The 26351-nt window shown below is 43.2% G+C and overlaps 1 protein-coding gene across 1 annotated transcript; it reads left to right on the top strand.

Annotated features, from left to right (window-relative positions):
- The first annotated feature begins 6394 nt into the window (after window positions 1-6394).
- Window positions 6395-26302, top strand: mxd4 (MAX dimerization protein 4). Its single transcript, XM_049721208.2, has 6 exons — window positions 6395-6622; window positions 7151-7250; window positions 9114-9143; window positions 20106-20220; window positions 20853-21015; window positions 21102-26302. Exons 1-6 carry the CDS (start codon window positions 6559-6561, stop codon window positions 21284-21286), a joined length of 657 nt encoding a protein of 218 aa, XP_049577165.1. The 5' UTR covers window positions 6395-6558; the 3' UTR covers window positions 21287-26302.
- The last annotated feature ends 49 nt before the right edge of the window (window positions 26303-26351 follow it).

Here is a 26351-nt window from a genome sequence, read left to right as displayed (position 1 = left end):
CTGTATTTTTCACTTCTTCATTTATACTCAGCTTGTCCTGAGACACAGTGACCCACTTTAAGTTCCGCCCACTCTGCGAAACAGTGTGAACAAATGTTAGCGCATAAAGCTAACGCCTGATGTTTTGCAGGATTTTTGGAAAGGAACCCCCACATCTTTGCCAGTTAGTTGGGGGACCCCGAGTGCATGCAAGGAATGCTGCTCATTTAAATACAGACAGCACACGACTTTATGAAATTTTGATGGATGGCAGGGATGGGTGTTGACAAAGAAAAGCAATTTTGGAAGAAAAATAAAAGGGGCTTTCCAAGTGTAACAAGAACAGAAAATTGATGGTCAGGATGTTTTTTTTTTTTACGAGATATATATATTTTTTTTAGACAGCTGTACTTTGCGGCTGTGGAAACGTTTACAGGAACCCTGCTCTATTATTAAGCATGCAACCTGGATCGGCCACTACCTGCACAGCATGCAAAAAAACCAACACGTGAATAATGTACACGACTTATTACATACTTGACTCTGGCATGTTTTTTATCATGACTCCTTCCTCTTGTTTTTCTTCCTGCTCCCTTCCCCCCATGGCTGTGCATAGAAGGGCCATGGGTTCAAAGATGCAGAATGTAGGTCGACCATCAGTGCTGAGTTACCGATTAGAAACAGCTGTGTGTTCCTGAGCCGTTCTGTTGAGGCCAGCATCCATCTGCGGGCAAAAACGGAGCAACTTCACCCACACTCGTGCATTGAATCGATCGAAGACGGGGGTGAGTATTACCACTTGGGTTCTATGTGCAAACAAATGTCATGAGTCATGCTCAGCACTAATAAAATCGTGTGGTGTGTCATCTAGCGCCGTATGATAACAGGTGAATGAACCTTCTTCCCAACATGCACCAGTTTGGCAGATATAAGCAGTAAATTCAAAAAACAGAATGCATGTTGAATAAAACATAACCTCCGCTATCTTAATGCTAGCATGAAACAAGAAATGACTGACATGCTATGTGGCAATGTCGTTCCACAAAACGCAACAAATACAAACACAAGCAGCACACATAGATGATAATAGGTATATATTCTTTATCCTCTGCAAGGAACAACTACTATGACCATTATAGGAAGACTGAAGGAAAAAGTGGACAAAAACTGATTCATTTTCGATTTAATCACTTTTGTGAGTATTACACGTTTTATATTCAGAATTGATTCAGAACTGAGACGTTCATGCGTAGCTCTGTTTCTTATTTTTCACTGCAAAAATATTTCTCACATGGCCCCCTTCCTGCTGCGGCGGACAATGGCTGTTGTGAACCAGTGAGTGTTTGAAGTAAAGTCCTGAAGGTGACACTGATTCTAACATGTCTGGATTACCCCTCGCTGGCAGCACTGCTTATTATAAACACACCCATGAGTGTATGAATGCACATACGCACACACATGAACATAACACCCGGGGGTAATTACCTGATGTGGGCCCAGGGGACGCCACTTGTCTGGGGCCTTTATTTTTCCAAATTATTTGGGTATAAATCATCTCCTTGTCGTTTTATTCGCTAGCTTTTCTCGACTGATTTTGTCATGTGCTATGATGCTAACTTTGGACCCTTGCTAGTTTTATTAAAAAAAGTTTACACCAACACAAGCGTGTTTTAAAAAGAATAGCATTAAAAATTAAAAGTAAAAATTCATTCAAATTATTATATAGCATGGAACGAATAGATTGATTTTTTTTTTAATTAATTCCTGTATCCAGATATATCAAATGGGTTGCTATTCGACTACTGCTAGATGGCTAATCCAGCTAACTGTATCTGACCCGGTATTTAATGTTTAACTAATTGCCGTGAAGTCTTTATGCGTACTATTATAAACTTTTTAAAACAAAAAAATCTCTTGTAAAGTATTTCAAACCATGTAGAGGGCTGAAGTTTTGAGTTTTCCTCTGGCTCTAAAGGGTTAAGAACAGCTCACACTGTATAGTACTGACACACAGACCCCCTTTTCCGATGCCAGGAGACAAAAAGTTCTGGAGTGCAAGTGAAGTCGTGGAATAGTACAGCAGGAAGGGAGTGGCGTGGCGACTCTTTGCACACCCTCAGACCCTTTGACAGCCCTCCCTCCACTGCCAGCTCAGCACCGGATATGAGCCAAACCCTGAACCCTGCAGCTGTGGGTCTGAAATGCCAGATGGGCGAAATAATGTGCACAGACACCCAAACACACGTGTCGGTTTTTTTTCTCATAAATAACAAGTATGCGTGACAGGCTGCAAAGTGCACCAGCAAAAGCTTGCAGGCAATCACGACGGGAAAACATGTCATATTGTATGTAGTGTCTCAAGAGACGGGAGTAATTACCCGCGCCCTCACACGCGATGTCCCCTGCCACGCCCTTTGGTGCAAAACTGTTGAAAAGACAGACTTTTCCCTAACGTACAACTCACAATTAACCCGACTCATGAATTTTTTTGAATGTACAGACTTGCAATTTGCTTGGAAAAGATGAGTGAATGATGTATTTTTAAGCACATTTCATGTGGGTTTCAACTTGTGTGTGTGCAGTTTGCCGTTTATTTTCTTACATTTGATTGAAGGCAGAACCACAGGGCGGTTTGCTAGAAAGGCTTTTTCCTGTTCATAAATCAACTAAATGGCTGATAATGATGTCAATCAGGGATTTACAAAAGGGAGGGGGGGAGGGCGCACCCTTGGGTCAGATTTCTCATGGATTAAAAAATGAATTGTGAAGCATTTAGACATTCACATTATTTTTTATATTTTTCCCCCACAAATTTCAATAATTGGATATTTTTATTTTTGAACTCAAAAACCAACAGGGTATTTAAAAAAAGAATACTCAAAATATGGCGGCGCCTATTGGTGGGGAATTTTCATTAATTAAAAAAAGACATTCACATTATTTTTGTTTTTTTTTTCCCCACAAATTTAAATAATTTGATGATGTGATATTTTTATTTTTGAACTCAAAAACTAAGGGTATATAGCGGCCTATTGGTGGGGAATTTTCATCTTAATATAAGAAAATTTCAAAAATCTTTCAGTGCTAATTGGGTTGAATTGCATCACAAAGAATATAAAATGAAATAAATAAATAAATCTATTTAAAGTGTAGATTCACATCCACGGGTGGGTGGTCCGGCACCATCCATCTCCGCTTCCCACCCACAAATGAGGATAGGCTTGTTTTGCATATTTATAGAAAGAATGTTTGTTGTTTGAGACTCGCTGTTTGAGTGTATGAATTAGCTCAAGCTCGCCAGTTGCCACGGTGACGGATATGCTTGTTTTATTTGAGCCTTCTCAACCTCATGTCGCCGCACGACACTTTTATTTAGTGTGAGTAATGTGCAGCATGATGGGGTATACTTACATGCAAGTTTGAAATATATCCCTTTTGTTCCAGTTCATATAGATTGACATTATTCTCCACAGGATTACTTTTTGGGTGTGTCCACACTTGACAGGTGTGGTTCAGTTAAAACCGGTGCAATCACTTTATAGTCAACATGATAAAGGCATCAGAAGAGGCGGTGATAAGCAGCCTTTTCTTTTTACGTACAACCTTGTCAGAAGATTATTTGCCAACGATTAGCATAATGTACAGTAATGTTAGAAACTACACACCCCAATCCCAAAATTCTGGCAGTTAATTATTTGGAGTCGGTGCACTTGAAATAAGAAGGCTACACGGAACAAACACGAGTGCCGAATAATAGTAGGAAGGGAAGTTACAAATATTTATAAATAATTCAAAATTGCTTCCAAGATTTTTAAATAGCAACGTATGAATGTTTACTCAGCAAATGGTGTTCCATTCCAAGGCAAATAATAAAAAAGGCATATAATTTGTTTGGAATTTAGAATACACCCTAAACAGTTGTAAAGTCATTACTAGAGTAAATAATTGCATTCATTTCATTAATATTGATAAGTGATCGATGCAGTATATCCCTTTATGTGTGGGTGTACATTGTTGTATTTGTCACTTCAGACATAAGTTTACTGATTCAGCCTGTGGGAACATTTCCAGACACTTTCATCACTGGTGTTTCTTTAGTATGTATGAGACACAGGCCGCTCAAGAAAATACTACGTGTCGAACGGTTCAATGACTAATCGCCGATTGTTGCAGACCGAGCGGAGGATTGCGTCACAATGTTGAAACAAAAGTTGGGACTTAGTCATGATGTAAAGCTGGAAACTACACTAGCTATACCAGTTAATGTGACCAGAGAAAGACAGTTCATGCTAACATGCTAGCATGCTATTATGGAGCCTTGTTTATTCATTATTGCAGAGCTGCCATGCCCTGGACAAGAAGCACTACAAGGTTTGAGCCACTGTGATCAGAGTGTATTCAGATGATGAAGTCTATAAATAGAAATGTTACAGCGGGAGGGATAAAGGTTTTTCCAATCTCAAGCGATGTAAAAGATTGCTTTGTATTTGTAGTTAAAAAACAATCAACCATTATTAAAATAAAAAAGAAAGTCTATTGCCATTATGCAGATCTGAGATTTTAAAATCAATGGAATAAATATGCCTTTTAACATTTTAACCATCCAGCATTACCAACAACAAATGAAAATTCACAATAGGCCTCCAGTTTTTGATTTCATTTGTGTTTTACTGTGCTTGACTACACTTTCCACTTTTCCAGCAATATGTACTGTAAATCCGCATCAGCACTTACGGACCACAAAAACACACTTGGCAGTGTGTCATCGCCTCATTTCCGCATATGCAGCACAGCTTTGAGAGAAGAAATAGTGTTTTACCAAAAAAAGAGGAGCGCTTGGCAAAAAAAAAAAAAAAAAAACGTTAACTCAAACAAGATGGTGACTGCTTGCTTACATAAACAATCCGTGCGAGGTCAACGTCGACAAGGCTCGATTACGCTGAGGTCAGGCAAGAGCAAGACCAGGGAGTACCCACGCCTCGCGTGACGTTGTAAACCTGTGGCCTCCCGCAATCTTAGATCAGTAAGTATGTTACAGAGTTCAACGACACACTGCGTACGTCACTGCATCTGTGCGCCTTTGATAAGAGGTTGCACGTTGCAGATCTTGGCTAAAATTATGTCTGGAATAGTGTTTGAAATGCAAGCCAAACAAATCATCAGGTTTGACAACTTTAAAGTGCAATGATTTTGACATATGTGCGTAGATGTGCTGTTGCTGTGAGGCGCAGTTAAAACTCAGCACACACATAATCAGGCAAAATGTGTCGGGGATCAGATCTGCCTTTTCAAAACAAAAGAAAAAAAAACTTGGTTGACGTGAATTTGCTAGCCATACATTTTAACAAGGGAAATCCATTGTCTATAATGCTGCTTGCCTTCACGAAGATGAGACAAAGCTATAAGTCACATTTCTATGGTACTAGTAATCTCCTTTAGTAGTAAGATTATCATGAATGCAGCAACCTTATATGGTTATTCTGAAGGCAGGCATTGCATAGTTGCATAACATGACCTACTTCTGAAGTTCTGTGCATTGGCTGGCGACCAATTCAGGGTGTACCCCGCCTACCGCCCGAAGACAGCTGGGATAGGCTCCAGCACGCCTTCGACCCTATAAGCGTTGCAGATGATGGACAGACAGATGGATGGACGGACAGATGGAGTACATAGTAACCAAAAATGTCCAAGCCATGTTTAAAAGATATGATTAACTTTTGCACACCTCTCATTTGAACATTTATCAAGCTTGCCAACATGCAATTAGCATTGTCAAAAGCCTACAGCCTAAAAATATTTGGTACTAATGTGCTTTTACTTAAGCACTTTACACAAAGAGCCTTAGAGATTTACAGAGAATGTGCATCGACAATGTCAAGCATTGCAAACATCTGCCGGCCAGAGCGAGCCACATTTAAACAGGCCCTCGTGCTGAGATGTTTCTCCTTTTACAATAATCTGGGGGGGATTGTGTCACTTGTGCAAACTCTCACCATTTATCTGCATGCTTATGACACTGTTGAGGCTTTCACACACATGATTCTTAACTACTCCCTCTAACGTTCTGCCTCGCTAAAAACACTTAATATTAAGCACGTTCTTAACTTTCCGGCCTTGCAGTTCCTGAGAAGTTTGGGAACCAAAACAACAGTGGCCAGTTCAGCTGTAAGAAACGCGCATGAGCGTTTCTAACCAATCATATGTCACTTGTATACGTCACACCAACCATGTGGAAGAAGGCGGACTGTTGCTAGGGTATGTCCCTGATTACTTTAACCGGCGTACGGCCAATCAGATTCCACACTTGACACTTTCCTCTCGCTCATTGGTTGAACTTGAACTCAAAGCCCGCCTCTGCTCTTTCCGATTGGGTAAGAATGACATCATTCATTTGACTGAGTTTTAGTTAGGTGCTGTAGGTTGTTGCTACTGTAGTTTGGAGTCACCAAGACTCAGAACTGATAATACCCTCGTACACACACCGGACTGAAACAATTTTTTGGTTAACATTTCCATTCTAAAACTGTATGTAATCTTGTGTATATACAGTCTCCTATTTGTTTTTGAGACAAAAACAAGATGGAACTTAATTCGCTTCTAATTCTGCTGGAGGCTGCAGAGTACTTGGAAAGAAGAGACAGAGGTATTTCAAACTAAATTGACGCGATGACAGCAATTATTCACGTTTTAACTACACCCTGGACGAAGTGCTGACTTGTGTGGCGGTTTATGCTAGGCACTAAATTTAAGTTTAAGCTGACATTTTGGTGGTGCAGGTATGATGTCACTGTGCATAGACAATAGGACGGGAAGCAAACGATGGGTGCCAACTGGACCCGGGGTATGTTGTTGTTGCTTAAAAAAAACATTTACATGGTAATTAAACGCAGTTTTTCGGGATATGTATATATTTTTTTAATCTGGGTGTTATGTGTTGGTGGGTTGCTGTAATTTGGTGGATAAATGGGTAAACAACAGTGACATCAGCTTGTAACATCACGACAGATGCAAAAAAAAAAAAAAAAATGACGGGACGTTTGTGTGTGCGTGTTTGTGATTTAACAAGACAGCCACATGACCCATTGACAGCCCACGTATTGACTCTATTCTGCAGCCACTTTTGCTACCCCCCCCCAAAAAAATGCACGTTTGTATTTGTTTGTGTCCACAGAGGCAGAACACGGATATGCCTCGGTTTTACCATTCAGTAGCGACTTCTCCAGGAAGAAGACGAAAAGCTCAGCAATAAACAGAAAAAGTCCGAACAATAGGTATATATCTACGTGCACCTCTTGTGTGTGTGTTTTTTTTTTTTTTTGTCCTTCTTCGCATGTCAGTGTGAGTGCTGCTGCAGGCCGGGGGGAGGAGGGAGGGAGGGAGGAGTCGCTGTTTGCCTGCACACTGCCATCTCTCTGCTGCCTGGGGCTGGGTTGGGCTCTCTCTGTTTTGGTTTCTAATAAACACTGCCACGCGTACACTGTCAACTCTAAATGGGCCCTCTGCATCCCCCTTCTCTTTTCACACACGTCCCCCCCATGCAGAGGGGCTGCACCTCTCCCTTCATGTGGGTTTCTACTGTAACTGCATGTGAAATTCAAGTGCAAGTCTTTCTCTGCTCCCTTGATGCGGTTTGTGCACTTGTTGCCTTGAAAAGATCTGAAATCGAGATTGATTCTGAGTGAATTGAGTTGCCCCACCGCAATATTACCATTGTGTGCATTCGTTGACAAACCCTTGTAGTATTTGTGAAATATTGGCAATATTTTGACAAGATTATTAAGATATTTATGATATTCAAGCGGTAGAAGATGGATGGATGGACATCAGGTCACATGCTTATTTCCAAATCAGTTTTACATAACAGTATCTGAGTATTAACCGTTAAAAGGAAAGTCAATTCCCTTTAATGTTGTAGTAATGTAACTATTCTAAACATTGCATTCTTATTAATATTGCTTTTGTGGAATATGAATTAAGGAGCAGAATCTACTTGTTTTTAATCCATCTCAGGGGGCAGCCATTTTGCTGTCAACTGAAGATGACATCACAGTTGCTCAGAGCTCAGGTAACGACCAATCATCTGTTTCTCGAGTTGGGTCACGTGACATTTGCATGCTGATCCATGAATGGTTGTTGCAACGGTGGTGTCATTTTCGGTTGCCAGCAAGTGGCAAAATGGCCGCCCCCTGAGATGGATAAAAACGGGCAGGTTTAACGGGCTTCCTATTTCGACTAGTTTGGCCAATGAGTACATATCGTTAATTGATATTTGAGGTGATTCCACTTTATGGGACTTGATAATGATTTTAAACAGTCATTTTCTTCACGTCACTCGCATCCCGTGGTGCGTTGCCGTCCAGATGCCTCGCGCTGGACGGCGCAGCTGTGGGAACCGCTGCTTCGCCAGCACAAGGGCCCTCACCCCGCGTGCCAAATGTGAAAGGGCTTGTTGTGTGCCTGCTCCCACCCCCTCTCCTACTACACACTTTTGTTGTCCCTGTTTTTGTTTTTATTGCTGTGGTATCCATGACGGCCACAACAAGAGGCCCCGCAGTGTCCTCACTGTTCCCGGGTCTGCGTATCATACCAGGAGGGGGTGGGTGGGTGTGTGTGTGTGGGGGGGGTGCTCCTCAGAATAGCCCTCGCGCTGTGGAATTCTGCACCGTCTCGGCCTCCAGACGTCTGTGGGGCGTGTTGTTATCCACACTAGTGTATGATCAGCATGCATGCTATTTGTTTGTGTGGGCAAGGAAGTGCCTTCTTATCCTGAGATGATTTTTTGTTTTTGTTTTTTGAACGCACGCTTTGTTAGATTGAGCTATGCATTTGTTGTTGTCGTCAATAATCTTGCATTTTGTTGGATTAGGGTTCAAGTCGGTTTTCGAGTCGGCTTACTCGTTTCTGAATTGGGGCCAATTGAAAATTGGGTGGGACGAGGATGCATTCTGGTATGATAAGAAAGTCAGTTGGAGTCTCCCCCTCTTTTCACCTGTGATGACTTTTTTTTTGTCTTTAATCGCCCTAAAAAAGCGTCACAATCTGACTACTGACTAACTTCAGTTCCCGGTGTAGTCTGCAAAAACATGTTTGTCATATTTTGAGACTCATCCTTACTTTTGTATGTTTCCTTTCAGATCGTCGCACAACGAGCTGGAGAAACACAGGTAAGGCTGCATTTCAGGTTCTCCTGCGCGTGTGTGTGTGTGTGTGTGTTTTAGTTGCAAGTTCCACATACTCTAGTTGAGCGTCAGATGCCACAGACGTCCTCATCAAAGCGCTAGAGATTGAATCAATTGCATTTTTGCGTTTGTCAGAAAAAGAAACCGATAATAAGATCTCAACCAGTTGGCCCTCACGCTGATAAGATATGTCATAGTTTCAATTCCTTGTATGGAAATAAAGTCAATCCTATAAAATGTTGTTGAGGAAATGAAATCATGCAATTGCCTCTATTAGAGGTGCTTTTCTGCATCAAGATTAACCTGAGCGACTCTCATTAACTCTTAAAGAAAAGAAAGAAAAAAAAAAGTCTGGTTAAGAGGATTTAGGAAACAGCTGATGTGAACTGTCAGCATGTGAGCAGAAGCAGCAACGGGTGTGTGGTTGAGTTGTTTGTGCGAGAACGTGACGCACACAGTCTACCACGTTGACGGATTACTAAGTCACATGTGTGCAAGTGGACGTGCCGAGTAAAGGAGAACATGCACGGGCATATTCCACCTCAAGACAAGACGGAGAAGTGTGATTACGCCGCCGATGTTGACACACAGCGGTTACCTCATGTCCGATCGCGGGTGTGGTTATGGACAAAAGATGCGTGACGTCCAAACGCAAAGCTGACGCATACCAGTTATGCCGTCTCAGTCTTTGGCGTCATCGTCATTATCGCCGTGACGCCACTTAGATATGAGCGTTATCGAAACGTTATTTTTATGACCGCTCCAGAGTCCAAAACGGTGTTCAAAATCTACACCGATTATGGAAAAACGTTAAACACGGATGTGTTAATTACATGGCAACGTAACACGTGGCAAGGTTATCTTAATGTTGTAGTTTTAGTATAATTAAGCTAAGTAATAAAAGTTCCGTTTCAGTTTCTCGCCATGTGCCAAGGGACCTTCCAATTGACCTCTCTAAATTGTTTTCCTCGATTTTTCTTTTTCACGGTTCTATTTTGTGCTTGAAGCAAAAAATGAAGTCTTTGATGAGTCTCGAAGATAATAAAACGAGTCAATCTGATCTCTCTGTTGATGTCAGTTCCTGCTCAACCAGTTCCATAAGTATTTGGCCACCTTGAATCGTTCCTTTCGAGATTAATCTGCTGCCGGGCCAGTATCGTGTCCTAAAAAGAACTCAACCTCCTGACCCTCACGCCATCAGATGCACTCTAGGGTGGCGTAGCTATTTGAGTCCTGACTCACCGTCTTTGTTCGGTCACATTGAGCTATCCTTATAGTCTCTGCCCACGTGTTTGGCAAGGTGACAAATAGAAGTCTACTTTAGATGCCACAAGGCAGTTGTGGTGGAATCCAAGGATTTCGAAGCAAGACGGAATTTGATTGTTCATCCTTCAAACCAATCTTTTTTCAAAAAACAAAATACTACTTTGTATAGCAAACTTACATTAGCATCTTTAGCCTAGCGGCTTAATCCTGTGAGGAAACTTGGATTTGAATTAAATTAGATTTAAATCATTTGGAGATGGTTAACATAACAATATGTCTTCAGCATTTCACCATGACACAATTCTGAAAAATAGTCATATCAATCTAATTTCATTTGTCTTAAATCTGTGATAGATTTGCAATCATTCAACAGAGAGAGCACGCCTTGAAGAGTCTATGCTAGCGTGGTGTTATTTGTATTTTCTTTCAAAGGTGCTTCTGCAAATATTTACTTGATATTATTAATAGCAGACCGGCTGGCTCTCACCAAGCTGTCTGCTGTTTAAGAGACGTATTTATGGCCTGTTATCAGAGTGAGGCCAGCAGCAGCCGACAGGGCCCGTGTCCCGACGCGACCCGGTTATCTGCTGCGGCTGTGGTGCTCTCGCTCTAGACAATCTCATCGGGGACTTCATTTGCTACTGCTTTATTTTTTAATAGTAAAGCAGGCCTGCATTAGTTAGAGATTAGTTATTGCTGTGAAACCAAAATGCCATGTGGCTCGTCTCTACTGGGTTGGCTTCCTTCCTATTTCTGACCCAGGCTGACGATTTGTCCTCGCTGCACGCTTCCTTTTTTTTTTTTTCTTCTTGTGACACCGATGCACGGTGAAGCTGCAAAGGTTGTTTTCCAGCAAGTCACCTGTTTACTGGAAACGTGAGTCCGCTCGCGTGCTGCTGAAAGTTCGCTTTGTTTTTGCATGCTTCCCTCAATTGACTCTCGGATTTACGCCTTTATTTTTATCCCCGCCCATGTTTGCTCTTGGTTTCATTTCTGACAGCGCACATGACAGGCGGGTTCATAGTTTATCCAACAAGTTTTATTATCCTCTGAGTATGCAGTGGAGCCTTTTAAAGGTTGAACATAATCCATGACGGGTCACCGGTTGATCTGAAACTGTTCAAATGGAGCACTATAATATGTTAGGAGATCTTATGTATAAAAGGCATGAAAATATAACAGTTAGCCTCAGTTACATGAGAAACACACTTAAAACACTGAATTTAAATGAACAATCTCATGGTTTCAAATTAAACATAACAAGTGTACAAATAATGTAATATAAAGCGCTAAACCAATACAGTCCTCGAAATTTGATAACAAACAACGATGCGTACGGCAGCTGACACTAGGACACTCAATTGGAACTGGCTTCTCTTCTGGAACCACAACAAAATGTTACAAAAAAAATTTTCAGAATTATTTTTGTGTAACATCAACATCTCACACAACATTACATATGACAGGGATTGGACTCAGTTGGTATCCAAGATTGCAAACTTGCTAGCTACGAACTACGCCCTTTGCTAGCTAGCATGACTAAACACTCTCCTTCTAGGCTTCAAAACATTCTATTCCTATAAATTACTCAAATAAGATACACTTCTGACTAGTATCATCGCCGCTAAAGAAGAACAAGGTGTACCGACAGCTAATCATTAGACACACCGAGCAGGAAGAGAAAACAGGAGACGACGGAAAAGCCATGCTAACCGCTAATGCTGAGTCGCGCAACATTAGAATTAGTGCCTATAATGTCATTGTATACCTGTTTTATAATGACAATAAAGGGATTCTATTCGATATTAAGACATATTTTGCCGAGTTTTCAAATTATTATACGACTTGAGGGAACCACCTTAAATCCCAACCCAGCAACTGTGCAGCAACTGTCCAACTATGAATTTAAATTTACTCGGGGAGCACTTGGCCACACTCTAAGCTTCCCTCTAATTAAATTTACTCTCTCGGTGTCTTCCACTCCCAGCTGTGATAAATGACTTATTTGGCTTTGGGGGGCTTTCACTTTCTCCCCTTCAGTGAAGCCGGGCCTCACGATTGCATGTGTGTCTTTGACTTATGGCAATTCGGCCCATATTGCCTCCACTTCCTCCATCTCTGTTCTTTTTCTATCTCTACAGGCCACATCTGCTTTTTCTTTCACCTTGTCCTCATCCCACCTCGACTACCCCCTCTATAAAAGTCACTGAGTCAGCAGAAACCTGAGGCAGGGAGAGCACCCCCCCCCTCCCCCCCAGTTCTCTCACAGAGGGCCTTTATCGCTGTTATCCGGCTTGCATGCCAACACTGTGCCAGTCGCTCCTCTTGTGAAGTTGTAAATCTTCTCTTGTGAGTTTTACGTGCAGGGTGGTGCGTCTGAGAGTTTAGATACACATTGCATACTGCATGCACTCGAGGTCATTTGAGGACATGTCATGAAGAGCCAGTGCGATATTCCAGGACTTTTTATGTTCCCACTGGTGGCGGTGGTTGTGGGGGGGGGGGGGGGGGGGGCATTATCTCATGCGGCTTTTGTGTTTAACTTCCTCAAAATGTCACACTGTCACATACATTCCTCATGAGGGTGTAGTGACCGGCAAACATATCATATGATGCTTTGCAATGCGCTGACAAAACACATTCATAAATTAAGTCGGTCCTACTTTTGGGTAGTTGAAATCTAAAGTCGCCCTCTGGTAAATGATTTGTGCGCATTGTAAAAAACCACGCCGCTAGAATAGAAAAGACACTTATGCAATGCATCTTCTGCTTTTTACGTGCCAAGCAATTAATCAAGAATATGATCCACAGATTAATCAACAATCAAAGTCGTTGGGAATGACAGGTCTAATAGAAAGGCTTTAACATCCTGCTTTAAATTTCATGCAGCTGCATGCACTTGTTTGGGGAAAAAAAATGCCGTAGAGACTCGTTGCGTACGTGCTGGGTGTGTTCCCAGAGGCTAAGATGACGTCTTTCGATTGATATTTATATCCGAATAGACTGTCACTCACGACTGAAGTACATTAAATTCATTTTATCATCATCAGACAGGTGCAATATTGACTGGCCCACCTCCAGTTTGCTGAATTCACGATTAATGAAATAAAAAAAAAGCACATTGGCATCCATTTTCCAAAGCACTTGTCAGTTATTAGCGTCTACGCGCAGAACAGATTGCAGCTAGCGCTAGATTGCTAGCAACGCGAGAGCACCCCGTCGAGCTTGGCTGTAATATTGCTTTTATAAGCTCTTTCGTCATCCCGCTCATACGTGCAAAGTTAGTCCTTCGATACGAGCTGCACTTAACCACGCTGCTGTGAATTTCGTCGTAAAATTTCTTTTTAAAGACTGTTTTGATTGGTTCAAGCCTGGAGGACAGCACAGCATGTGGCCAAAATGTACAGGCGAGGGAGGCCAAAAAGGCATATGTGCGCAAATAATAATTCCACGTATGCTCGGGTCACGCCCAGCTGCGACCTCAGAGAGGGAGGACGGCCTAGTACGCTGTCGCAAGGCCTACCTAGCTCGCGTGTCCTCCCGTGCACTCGCGCATTTCGGCAACACGCCCCCGCCGCCTCTCGGGTGTCAACGGCGAACGTCGTGTTTCCGTGCGGGTAATAAGACGCCCGCCAAACAGCCGCTGCTCGTAAAAAAAGCGGGTAAAAGTGCGGTTTGCGCTTTAATAAGTCGCAAGCTTTGCATACGGGTCGCGTTTGAGTGCCAGGAAAACAATGAAAGAACGCATAAGGTTAACAGCGGGGAGGAAAGCAAGCTGGCTGCTTTGGATGCAGGCAGAGGCTGAGACATTCTTGAGCGTTGCTGTAGGGAGGGACGTGGCTGCTGTGTGGAGCAGCCAGCCTGAAATTCAGGTCAGCAGACTATGCACACATACGCTCCAACAGAGTGTTAAGTAAGCAGCACCGAGACGTTTTGCACACAGAAAGCTGACAGGGCGACAATTACGACAATACCGCATAACATTAAGGAAAGAAAAAAAAAATCAGCGGATTTGTTCGTTGCTACTGTCTTATGTGAAAATGGTCAAACTTCCCATGTTCCCCCTTCTTCTTTTTTTTTTTTTTCCCACCCACAAGTTCTTTATACGGTTTATTTGTCCTTTTTTGCAGAAAGGGTCAAAGAAAAGGAAGCACAGATAAATGAGGCATGCTGATTTTCTGATTTTCTCAAATCCTGCTAGCCTTTTGTGCACGATTCTGGTCCACAAACACAAAAAGACACAGGAGAAAGCCAAACGTGGCCAGAATAAATGTTTCGACGCATGCTCGTAAAGAACGGCGTTCTGTTTTTTTATCGGAACTCTGTAGTTTGCGAAAATCCTTCAATTTGACAAATTCAGCGCTTTCATCAGATTGCACTGAGCCTTCTCTATACCTGACCCGTTTGTTCCATTCCTCCACTCGGTCGGTTGGCGCCCAGCCCACCGTTCCTAATCCCGTGTTACAGTAAACATCAATGCTGAGCTCTTCTGTCATGCCACGGGATTCCTGCGTGCTAATCATTGACAGGGCTTCATTAGAAAAAGCCCAGCTAGCCCGTCCCGTGTCAGGGGAATGTGTTTACGGAGCTCTGGGAACTTGTCCGTGCTAGTCCGACCCGACGTGCGCGACTCCGGCAATTACTGTCCAAGTCTGTCATTTGACATTATGCTGAAACGATTCAGAAACAAGAAAGGAATCTTTTCTATATCTTCCTCCTCTCCTTTCTGATCTGTTTTCGCTTCTCTTCAACTTCTATTTGACATCTGTTTTCCTGTTAAGACCTCCGTAAGCGGGGGAGGGAGGGATTTTTGCAACGACACGGATTGTACGTAAAAGGAAAACAAAAGTCAGATGACCCGCACTCACATGGCATTCCCGAGCACGCGGCAATAGAAATACGAGCACTCTCGGCACTCTTTCCTGTTTTCTAATCGGCAAGTTTCGAATACTCGAGTGAAGTAACTCCGCTTGCGTGTCAGTCGTCATGTGAGAGTCAAGTTGCTGCCGTCAGGAGATTGTATTTACGAGAGGGGAGTAGACGTCTGTCTGCTCTCGCACTTGTCCGTGGGAGGGGACGCGGATGACCTAAAGCAAAACACGTCTTGACCCCGTTTGACTGACAGTTGGCGTCAGGGCGACAGAGGCCTCTCCTCGAGTGTACATGTGGGACGCATGGCCACTTTCACCTCCACGCTTCTTCTCACGGACAGCACATGTGAGTTAAATGTAAACACATCGAGGGCAGGGGAAGACTGATGAGGAGCTGCTGAAAGAGCCACTGTATATGTTTTTGCACGGCGACTTGGTTCCATCGCCATCCGAGGAGGCCCCTCCTCCATCCATACGTGCACACCAGATGTGGAAGCACCACAAACCTAAATTGCACCAGTTACACCGTGGTGATCCACACTCACGCGAACTGCTTCACTTTCGCTGCCAAACAGGTCACCAGATGTGTGTATGTGTGTGTGTGGGGGGTGCATTTTCTGTTTGAAAGACAAAAACAACATTGTTGGAACACCGTAGGATAAAGAACATGATAGGAAGAAAGCCGCAAGGACAAAGTAGTGTATGATATTTTCTTTCCCACGGTTCCGCGTTAGTAAAAGAGCAGCAGATTTTCGATCAAGTTGAAATGATGACGCAATTTAGCCACGACTGCAAACTGGTGTAAGAATGTTGCCGCGCAGCAAAAAAAAAAAAAAAAGGCGGGTTAACTACTTGCTGTTTTTCATTCTACACATTGTAGACATTTTTATCTTAATTAGGACTTTACGATGTTTGCAGACATTTGTGATTGATCAAATTCAGTTGATGTTGTTGGGAACGGATTTTCATTAGAGCTTGACATTTGTTTGAGAATCCCACAATTTTGCTGATTGGCCAAACCAGAACGATCATGTCTTTTCCTAAACCAATTCTGAGGTATTAAAGAACAATAAATGTCCCCCTTACCACGAGTGTAACCATAAAATGTTGAGCTGAACCAAAGTGGCATGTTGCGCTACGCTAGCGTAAAGTTCAGGTGCTTTTACAGCTGCCAAGATGTGACCCTCATTCTAAAATGTTATTTTGTGGGATCAAACCCCAGAGGCCTGGAATTTTCTTTTCTCCGTAGCCGCGAGCGCTTGTGAGGAAACGTTGGAATGGGAGGGGGGGGGGGGGGGGGGGGGGTCCTCGTGACTGTTGACCTTCATTTAGCAGGATTGGCCGTGTGCCAATCAAGCCACTCATTCCCGTGCATACGGGCTGAGGAATTTGCGGGGCCGCAGAAGCCTCATTAAGCAGCGCAACGAGCGAGTGAGTGAGGCTTGAGGGTCTGTTGTTTGCACTGGCTGGCCTTCTCATAACCTGCGCCCCCTTTAAGTCCCCGCTCCAAAGAGCTGTTGTCTCCGGGACGGTGTCAAACTGCTCACGTCTCTGGTACAGACTTAAAATAGTTGTTTGCCGGTCAAGGGAATCTTGTGAGAACGGACCGATTTGTACCCGGGTAACCTTGGAGCACAAGTCAGCAGTTTAAATAGCTTGCTCTAGTTTCGGGCTGTTTTTTTTTTTTAAAGTTCCTTTTCCGTTCTCTGCTTTTGCTTTGTTTTGGCACTCAGAGAGGGAGGGAAGGGGGGGGGGGAGGCCAGAGATCAGACACAAATCATCCCGTGGTACTTTGCACGTGAGCGGTCAGGTGGTCGCCTCTCTGCAGACGTGACTTTGTCTTAAATTGAATTGCAGACTTAAGCCAAACGTCTTGAATTTGCTTGTTGACTTGAAGTAATGACACTGGGCTAAGGTCATTTGAATGTTTGTATCGTGAGCTATATGAACAAGTTTTGGAAGATCTGGAAAGAAAGAAAAAAAATGGAAATGCTGGTGTACGCCTGCCAGGACCAGCTGTTAGCAATTAAGCCAGGGACTCCAAAGACTGTAATGCTATCATTTTCGAAAATTTTCAAAAACTCTTTTCAAACATTACTCCAAGTAAACAAACAGGCCAGAATTCTTATTCTTTTTTTTTTTCTTTCCCCAGCCTCTCGTAAACACCCTTTTTTTAACCGTGACGGTAGTATTTACAACCTTGGTATCAAAGAGCGTCCACTGTTGAAGCCAGACAAATTGGAAAATGTGATGTGAGTCAGAAGCACGCATACCAGACGGAGCAATCTGTCCGCTCCCCTTCATGCACACAACATTATGGTGCCACACTTTGCACGGATGTTTGGGGCCATCTGATAAACATAGCGTGACCAGGGCTTGACTTGGGAATAACAAAAAATGAACAAGGCGGAGTAGGGGGGGGGCAGGGAGCCGGAGTCACGTCCCCCCCCCTCGTTTAAATGGCTCCTCGGTGATCAAGCACGTGCTTCGGGGAAGGAGCTGTCAGGAACGACCCGCCGACTTTGAGCAGGTCCCGTCTGAGATACTCATCAGACGCATTGCAAGCTTTTTCTTCGACACAATAACACGGCAAAACGTAGCGCTTGTGGGAAGGCATGCCCGGACTTGTCTTAAGTCACGATGCAGAAGGTCAAGACCAAAAGCGTAACGTGAGCTACAATTTGCATGTAAGGGAAGACCTTTTTTTAATCAAGTTTGATTTGGAAGAACTCATTTTGGATTCCAATGCGCGTATGTTTTCTAGGAAGAAAAGTTAAATGGAACAAAAGCACATTCCGACTTTAGTTGTTGATAGATTTGGCAGTCTTTCAATTATATTACGACTTGGTTAGATGTTGAGACATTATTTGCACATCAACATGTCTGTCTAGCGCCATTCATACCTTTCCGACTCTGGCGTGAAAACAGGTGTTCAGAGACGAGAGATCCTCCCATCCCATAAAAAAAAAAACGTCCATCCTGTCGTGCACGTGTCAAACTCAAAGCCCGCAAAGGCAAATCATGTCGACTTCACATCCTTACAAATTGTCTCTACTTTTTAAGATACTGCAAGATTTTTACAAGACAGGAAACCATAGCAACAATGTAGCCCGTGCCAAAAATAAGTTTGACACCCTTTGCTGTAATGAATCAAGCAAAAGTATCGGCCCTCTGCGGTTAAAATAATGGAGGGAGTGCATGTGTACACCTTTCTAGTTGTTACACGCCAGCTAAATTATGTGTCTCGTACACAGGTTAGGCGTTTCGGTGAGTAAGTCGGGGGGGGGGCGAAAAAGTCAATTTTCTCGCGGGTAGTCAGACGAGCGCACGAGGCAACGCCTTGTTTTTGTTTTTCATTACAAGAGAGGCAGAAGGGGGAAGTGGGGTGCAAGAATTCTTGCCCATTGGCTCAAGTTACCCTTTGGATGATGTGTCGGGAGCGTTGCCTGGTGCAGCTGAGCACACTGCGCTCTCAAAGAGCCCTTTTTTCAAAGTCACCCACTCGCTCGGACCCCGCTCCCAGAAAAACACCAATAAGCCTCGCTCCCTCCTCCTTGCTGCAGACCCCCGGCCGGCTCTTTCCTGCCTGCTTCCCCTGGCCAAGGTCCAAGTGCTTCATGTGGCTGTGACTGGAGCAGGTTGGAGGTGGAGTCCCCGCCCATGTCCTCTGAAGACACTTGTTTTCCGATGGGACGAGGGTGTGTTGGTGTTGGCAGAGTGGAGCAAAGGGATGGGGGGGAGGAGAGGGGGTTCTGCGGATGAAGGGGGATTGAGACAGCCCCTTGGGAGAAGAAGAAATAAAAGAACGAGAGAACTTTCACACGCCCTTTCCCAGGAATGCCAAATGCACCTGTAGAGAGGTAAAAACACTTGAAAGGACATTCAACAAGTTTTCATTTCACTATTTAGTTCAAGTTAAGATGTGACTAGCTAGTGGTCCCTGGCTGACCCCAAAGTGAAACAGACGGGGCTTCTGAGAAGGACCGACTTGTGTACAACGCACAGGCAACGCCCTTCCTGAAGACGAAACAGGGAAAAGGCTGTTCTTGTGTCAAGAGTCCAAATGTAGCCCCCTTTTTTTTTTTTAATTTTTTTTTTAATATGAAGCTGATTAGGTTGATTGTAGTTGCAGCAGTGGTCAGTGGAGACCTTCCATTGTTGGAGTTTGTTTACTGTTCAGATGGACTTAGTCAAAGGAACCAGGGACTCGAGGAGGGGGGGTTGTTCAGAACAAAGAAATGGTTCATGGACAAGCTTGACTAATGGAGGATCGAAAAGGGCCTCATGAACAAATTTGAATGGACCAAGGGCAGACAGGGAAGGAAGTTTTTTTTAAAGAATAAAAGCAGTCCTTTGGAGATGCTACTTTTGTATCTATCATGAAAATATGCATCTACAGAGATGTTTACTCGCAGGTTCACGGACATTAGCTTAGCAAGGGGAGACTTGGCTCCAATGCAAGATTTTCCGAGGCCGCAGTTTATCTTTTGGGTTCTATCCGTAACATGGGGGACTTCCCATGCTTTTTTGATCCACAATGACATTTGCTCCAGGTTTCTGCATGCTGGCTCTCCAGGACTCAAATTTATAATTTATCAAACACAAGACAGTCTTGCCTTACTTTACATCGTCCGAATCCGCAGGGAATCATTCCTGATCATGTAGTAACGAGTCTCTCTTTATCTGTGGATGTATTTTTTTTCCCACTCCTCAAGACAAAACCAGTGAAAGGTTTTAGGCTCTTCAAGGTCCAGGTTTGCTGCTTTTCGATAGTGACTCACTTACTCACACTCCGCTTGTGTCCTTGCAGACGCGCCAAACTACGGCTGTACTTGGAACAGCTGAAGAAGCTGGTGCCTTTGGGTCCAGACAGCACCAGACATACTACACTGAGCTTGCTGAAAAGGGCCAAGATGCACATCAAGGTATTAAAGAGCTCGTAATAAACAGGATACAAATTGGTCGGGCGCTATATCGTAGGCGTGGTGTTCTTCTGGGCATGTGCCGTTTTTTTCTTTTTTTTTTTTTTCTTCCAGAAAATGTCATACGATCTTGAAGATGGTAAGGATTAACTTTTGGACGCACTTGTAAAAAACCTGTAGGCAAGAACATCATGCTCAATGTGAAGCATGTTGCTTTGAGCTTGTTTTTCTTCTTTAGTCAAGGTAGTCAAGAGTTCAAACGGAGGAATTCCAAATACCAGTTAAATTTTTTTTCTCAACTTCAAACCTTCAGATGTCTGCTTCGAAGTAAAGCTGACGTCCAAATGTTTGTTCTGTTTACCCGCAGTAGAAGCAGCGGTGCCGTGTGGTCGGTGGGAAATTCTGTTTTAACCCTTGGTTTCCTGTTTATTGTGCACGGTGTTGCTATGCAAACATGATGATTGTGGTCATGTCATCTGACCCAAAAAGAGTGAGAAATCTATCTTTTCAGCCACCACAAAAAAAAAAACGATTCAATTTTTTATACTTAGTCATTCAACCACTTCCTTGTTGAGTCTTGCAATGCATTTGTTCAATGCATTCATTTAGTGGCCGCTATCTGTGTATGTTTACAGAAGCTGGAAGAGCAGGACAAGAAAGCTTTAAACATGAAGGAGCAGCTGCAAAGAGAGCACCGCTACCTCAAACGTCGACTTGAGCAGCTCTCCGTGTCCGGATCGGTGGAACGCATCCGCACGGACAGCATGGGCTCCACCATCTCCACCGACTCTGAGCAAGGTACGCTATGATTCCATAACGAGAATGGTCCAGTTTTACAGTCGCAAGAATTCATGTCATGATGGGATTACTTTTTTTCTGTGCAGAGGTGGACATCGAGGGTATCGAGTTCACCCCTGTCGAGGTCGACAGCGTGGGGAGCATCAGCGACCCCGAGGAAGAGGAGGTGGAGGACGAGGAGGAGGAGGACCACTACAGCCTCCAGAGCAGCTCCAGCGACACCAGCTACACGGCCCCACATTCCCACAGACTGCAGCCACACCACTGTTAGATTCCCGTGGCCCGATGATCCAGTTTTTTTTTTTTTTTTCCCCAAAAATCCTCCAGACCACCACCAACCAACATGACTGTGTGTACCCACAACACACATCAATGCAGTCCACAAAGGCGCTACCTTATAAATGCCACACAAGCCTACTCGACAGCTCGCCCTCCCCAACCCTTGTTGTGTCATGTCCCAACCAACCAACCAAACAACCAACCAACCAACCAACCAACCAACCAACCAACCAACCAACCAACCAACCAACCAACCAACCAACCAACCAACCAACCAACCAACCAACCAACCAACCAACCAACCAACCAACCAACCAACCAACCAACCAACCAACCAACCAACCAACCAACCAACCAACCAACCAACCAACCAACCAACCAACCCCTTAGCCTAGTGTAGCTAGCTGCAGGCTCACATACAGCAGTGGGGGGACTTCTGTGGTGAGAAGCTTTAACTTTTTGGGAGTGTATCTATGCGTGTGTTTGCATGTGGCTGTCAGATGATAACACAACAAAAAGCTCTGTCTCATCTCCACATGGCAATAGCACGCAGAAAAAGGCCTTAAAGTATGCAAATGACCTCCGTCGGTTTCCGCAGTCTGTACACACCTAGGACCTCATTAGCCTGCCACATCACATAGTACGAGCAATAGTCACACACATGAGTGCGAAGGGAATGTCAATAATGTTCCTATGCCAGAATCAGAAATATTTTAGCTTGGCACCAACGAGGTGAAGGAGAACTAGTCGGCCTGGTTGTAACAATGAAAGGACGAAAAAGACAGTGCACCAGCACTCTAAAATTCCCCTAAAATCTTATTTCATTTGTACAGTTAAATTGTATTTATACAGTTCCTAGTCATAACAGAAGCTACAGTTGTGTTCAGAATAACAGTAGTGTGTTGAAAAAATGAGCAAAGTTTAAAATGCTAAGTAGTTACATGTTTCATGGAGTCCGGCCATTTTAACACACCACTGCTGGCCTGAACATAGCTGCCAAATTTTAGCCTGATAGCCTCGTCATTTTGCTTCTGTTATTAGACTAAGGCGATCCTCCAGATTGAAAGGTTTTCAAAAAAGCGACATTCTGCCGGCTACTTGCCGTCTTCATGCTAAGCTAATCTAAGATAGGCTAATCGAGTCCACCGGCCGTATTGTAATTCAATTTTTTTCAACAAAAACAAGCAGGAAGAGTCACGGAGCTGCCGCAGGGAACTGAATAATTTTATTAATTTGTGTGCCCCCTCTCCCCATCCGCCCCTCGCTGCCATTTTTTTTTCTCACCACTACTCCACACTACTGACCACTACACTATAACACCCTATGGTGTGGATGGACTACTATGGCCTTTTCGCACTTCAGTAGCGAAGCGATGTAGCAGAGCATGCAGGAGGAGGGTGCTTCCTCCGAGTGTTTCAAACGATTCCCTCCGGGACCACAAGGCGCCACCGGAGACTTGCGCCCCTTTTTTTCTTATAATGCCAAACCACCAAATGGCTGAATCGGCGTTCCTCTGCAGCAGCTCTGTCACCTTGTTTTTTATTTTTAACGTTGTTCTTAAACATCCTCTTAAGATGACTAACTCTCATCATGTTCTTGTCACAGTCAGTCATATTTGTAAGAGAAATAATCTTTTTTTTTCTTAACCTTTAAGGTTACAAACGACAGTCACTATTGACGGAGGAGGCGCTTCTGTTGGCCATTTCAGGGCCACATCTTTGCGGGAAAAAAAAAAGGTCCATCATGTTAGACCTTGTAAAACAAAAAAATGAAAAAAAATTAACAAATCTCAAATCCACACAAAAAAAAATCACTATATTCGCCAGTCTAGTCTATTTCTTGCATTACATTTTGTATTCTATTTTCCTACATGTGCTCTTTTAAAAAAAGTGATGAATATTATTTTTGTGTGCACATGCATACTAATTTTTGTATATATAATATGCAAAACTGACTACGTATGGATGTATACACAAATACAATACAAAGCCTTTACAGAGATAATAAGAATGTTCCAAATGGTTTTAGTTGGGTAGATGGCCTAAAGTCTCACCATATGACCCCCCCCCCCCCCCCCCACTATTATCTCTGTAAAGGCCAATTAGTGGAAACAGTCTCCTTAGATTGTGCAGGTGTACCTAATGTAGTGACCGCTGCGTGTATGTATAGCTTTGTATAGAAATAGAAAGCTGGATCTAAATCCAGAGAGAGACTTGTGGAAGGGAGTACGGGGGCAGACTCTCCTGCTGTGTTCTGTGCCTTGGTGAGCCACCCGGCCCTGACCCCGCCCCCAAAGCCCGGTCCCCCACTCAGGTTGCCCTCCACCCCTAGTCACCCATCAACTCGAAACATCAACCAAAAACACTTCCAACCAGCAGGGGGCGTGCCAGGAAAGGTCCACGCACCCCCCCCACCCCGACCTCTACCCCCACCCACCCCCCTCCACACTGGTAACACCCCACGGCAGCTTCTAGTTGGCCCCCCTCCTAAAATGGTCACCACCAGGGGCTGGACCTTTTCAGGCTTGAAACTTGTTTTATGCGGATTATTTTTTTTTTGTTTTGTTTTCAAAGACTTTGTGTTAGTGGAGCGGGCGTGGCCGGGAGAGGAGCGATATTCAAGAATAATTGACCCGATGGCAGCTTTGCGGCGTGATCGTCTCCCCGACGTCCCAGCTAAGGCTCGGCTCCAACAACAGTGTTTGCTTGTTTCTGTTTGTTAGCTTCCATGCTGGCACAGCAATACGACCATTGTGCGCTTTTTGCAAGGTGCAGCCAGGGTTTTATTTGATCTTTGCGTTTTCTTCTGGAAGACAAGCATTTTTTTTTTTTTTCGCTTATGACTCTGTGGTGCGTTTAATGGTGACCAACTCTTGACGACCTCCTATCTGCACTCTCTTCAAACACTGCAGGAGGGCCAAGAAAAAAAATATGGAGATTTAAACGAAACAAAAAAGCTGTTTTTTTTTTTTTTTTTTGTCATTGACAGTTTACATTCATGTCGAGAATTTGAACATGACCGTTTGTAGCGTTCCTTTTAGTCTGTTAGTTAAAAATGTTTGGTAGCACATTGTTGCCACACACCAAAAAAGGCTCAGTATCACGACGTAAAAAGCTTCTTGCAATGTGGGAAAGCTCCTAAACCAGAAGGACCACACCGCCCGATGGTGACAGCGAGTTCAGTTCAACTGACTTCACAATATGTAGCACTTTGCCAAATAGTGAGCAACCCCCCCCCCCCCCCCCCCCCAACGAGGCTCACGTTGTTTATTGCCACTCCCAGTTCCAATTAACTGTTAAACTAAACACAAAACTGCCCAAAGGCCCCACTAGCTTAATATTAACTTGCGACTATGTTGCTGTTCTGTAAACAATCGATTGTACACAAATATTCCAGCAACCACGCCTCGCAATTTAACAGTATTCTCATATATTCTTTATCCTCTGCATAGAACAACTGATATTAAGTGCTGTAGTGATGAGCTCAAAGCATAATTGTCAGTTACTATGCATCGTAGGACACATCCTGCTAGAATAGGATTAGCTGCTGCAAAGAGGAAAGGACCGCTGACAAATCAAATAGGATTGATTCGTCATCATGAGTCTATCTGAGCTATACTGCCTCCAGGTGGTCAAGCCAGGCACGCAAGAAGGAACAGACTTTCAGATTCTTTTAATTCTGTTATCACTAAATGTTTTTAGAAGTGACACTGAGCCTTTTTTTTCCCCTTCCGTGTGGCAGCGATATGCTTTGATTAAAAAAAAAAAAAAACATATTAATGGAATAAAAGATGATCTCTTGCACAGAACCTTCCCTGTAGGGATGAGGATGGAACGAGCGAGGCGATTTGTGGGCCACACGTGAGATTAGAACAGGATTCAGTGCCCATGAGTTAGGGTAACTTGCAAGATAAATTCCCCAAAAAGATGCACAAGTCCTGAAATTATGTTGGAGAAATATGTCAATTATAACTTCTTTTTACTACTTTTATCTTTTTAAAAGTATGCCATTTTCTTTTTAAAATTATTACCTTGATCCCAAATCATGACAATTTCTGACTGTTCTCCGAAAATAATTTCTTTCTTGCATCTATTTTAATCCTAAATAAGTTCCTTATTTTTGTATAAAGTATATATTTTTTTCTTGTAATATTTCCCCTTTTTCCCCCTCAACATTAAACACTTTGTCAATGACAAAAAATATCAAATGAATACTGTAAAATTAAAATAAATTATTACCTTTTTCCTTCGAAAATAAAATCACTTCATAATATTAAGAAATGATTAGGTTAGAATTTATTTTCCCAATTTTTTTTAAACAATTTATTCTTAACAGAAAAATTACCAAAAATAGAAAAAAAAGTAGTGTATTTTAAACTGGTAGTGGTTCTTTTTTTCTTTCTTTTTTTTCCTTTTCCATGTGGAACTTACAGCCCTTGGTAGAATGTGAGCGGCTGACATAGTCAGCAGCTATAGAACAAAACAAACCTTTCAACGACGTGCCTTGTTATAAATGTATTTTCTTAAAAAGTAATTTAAATTGTAAAAAAGAAAAAGAGATTATGTATGTAATAGTCAGTGACTGATTATCCACTGTATCTGCTCTAAGTGCAAATGGGAGGCACAGATTGAACACACCATGATGATGATGAAGATGAGTGGTCTGCTGTGCATCCTAGGTGCTTGTCAAATCAATATTCCTGCCAAATACAAAAGTCACTTTTGAAAACCCTCACCATGCCGGATAACTAGAGAGATTTATGAAAGGACACTCAAGTCAAGATGTGTCTCGACGGCGAGCAGGGGGAGCGTTCTGTGCTAGAGACCTGTTGAGTTATGTTCCTGATAGCAGATATAAAAACAAGGTTTTTGTGCGTTTGTGAGTTGTGTGTGTGCGAGCGCGAGTGTGTGTGTGCACGAGTACCTGGTGCTAGCTATGTTTGAGCAAACACTTGAAGGTATTGTGTACGTTCTCATTGTAATATAATTAAAATGTTTTCTACTTAAAATGTGGCCTCGCCTTAATTATTGGCTTGTGTGGCGAGTTACATTGGTAAT

This window comes from Syngnathus scovelli, chromosome 5, assembly GCF_024217435.2.
Source record: "Syngnathus scovelli strain Florida chromosome 5, RoL_Ssco_1.2, whole genome shotgun sequence".
Lineage (NCBI taxonomy): Eukaryota > Metazoa > Chordata > Actinopteri > Syngnathiformes > Syngnathidae > Syngnathus > Syngnathus scovelli.
The sequence above is the reverse complement of the archived record's forward strand: the minus strand, read 5'-3'. Positions and strand labels throughout refer to the sequence as shown.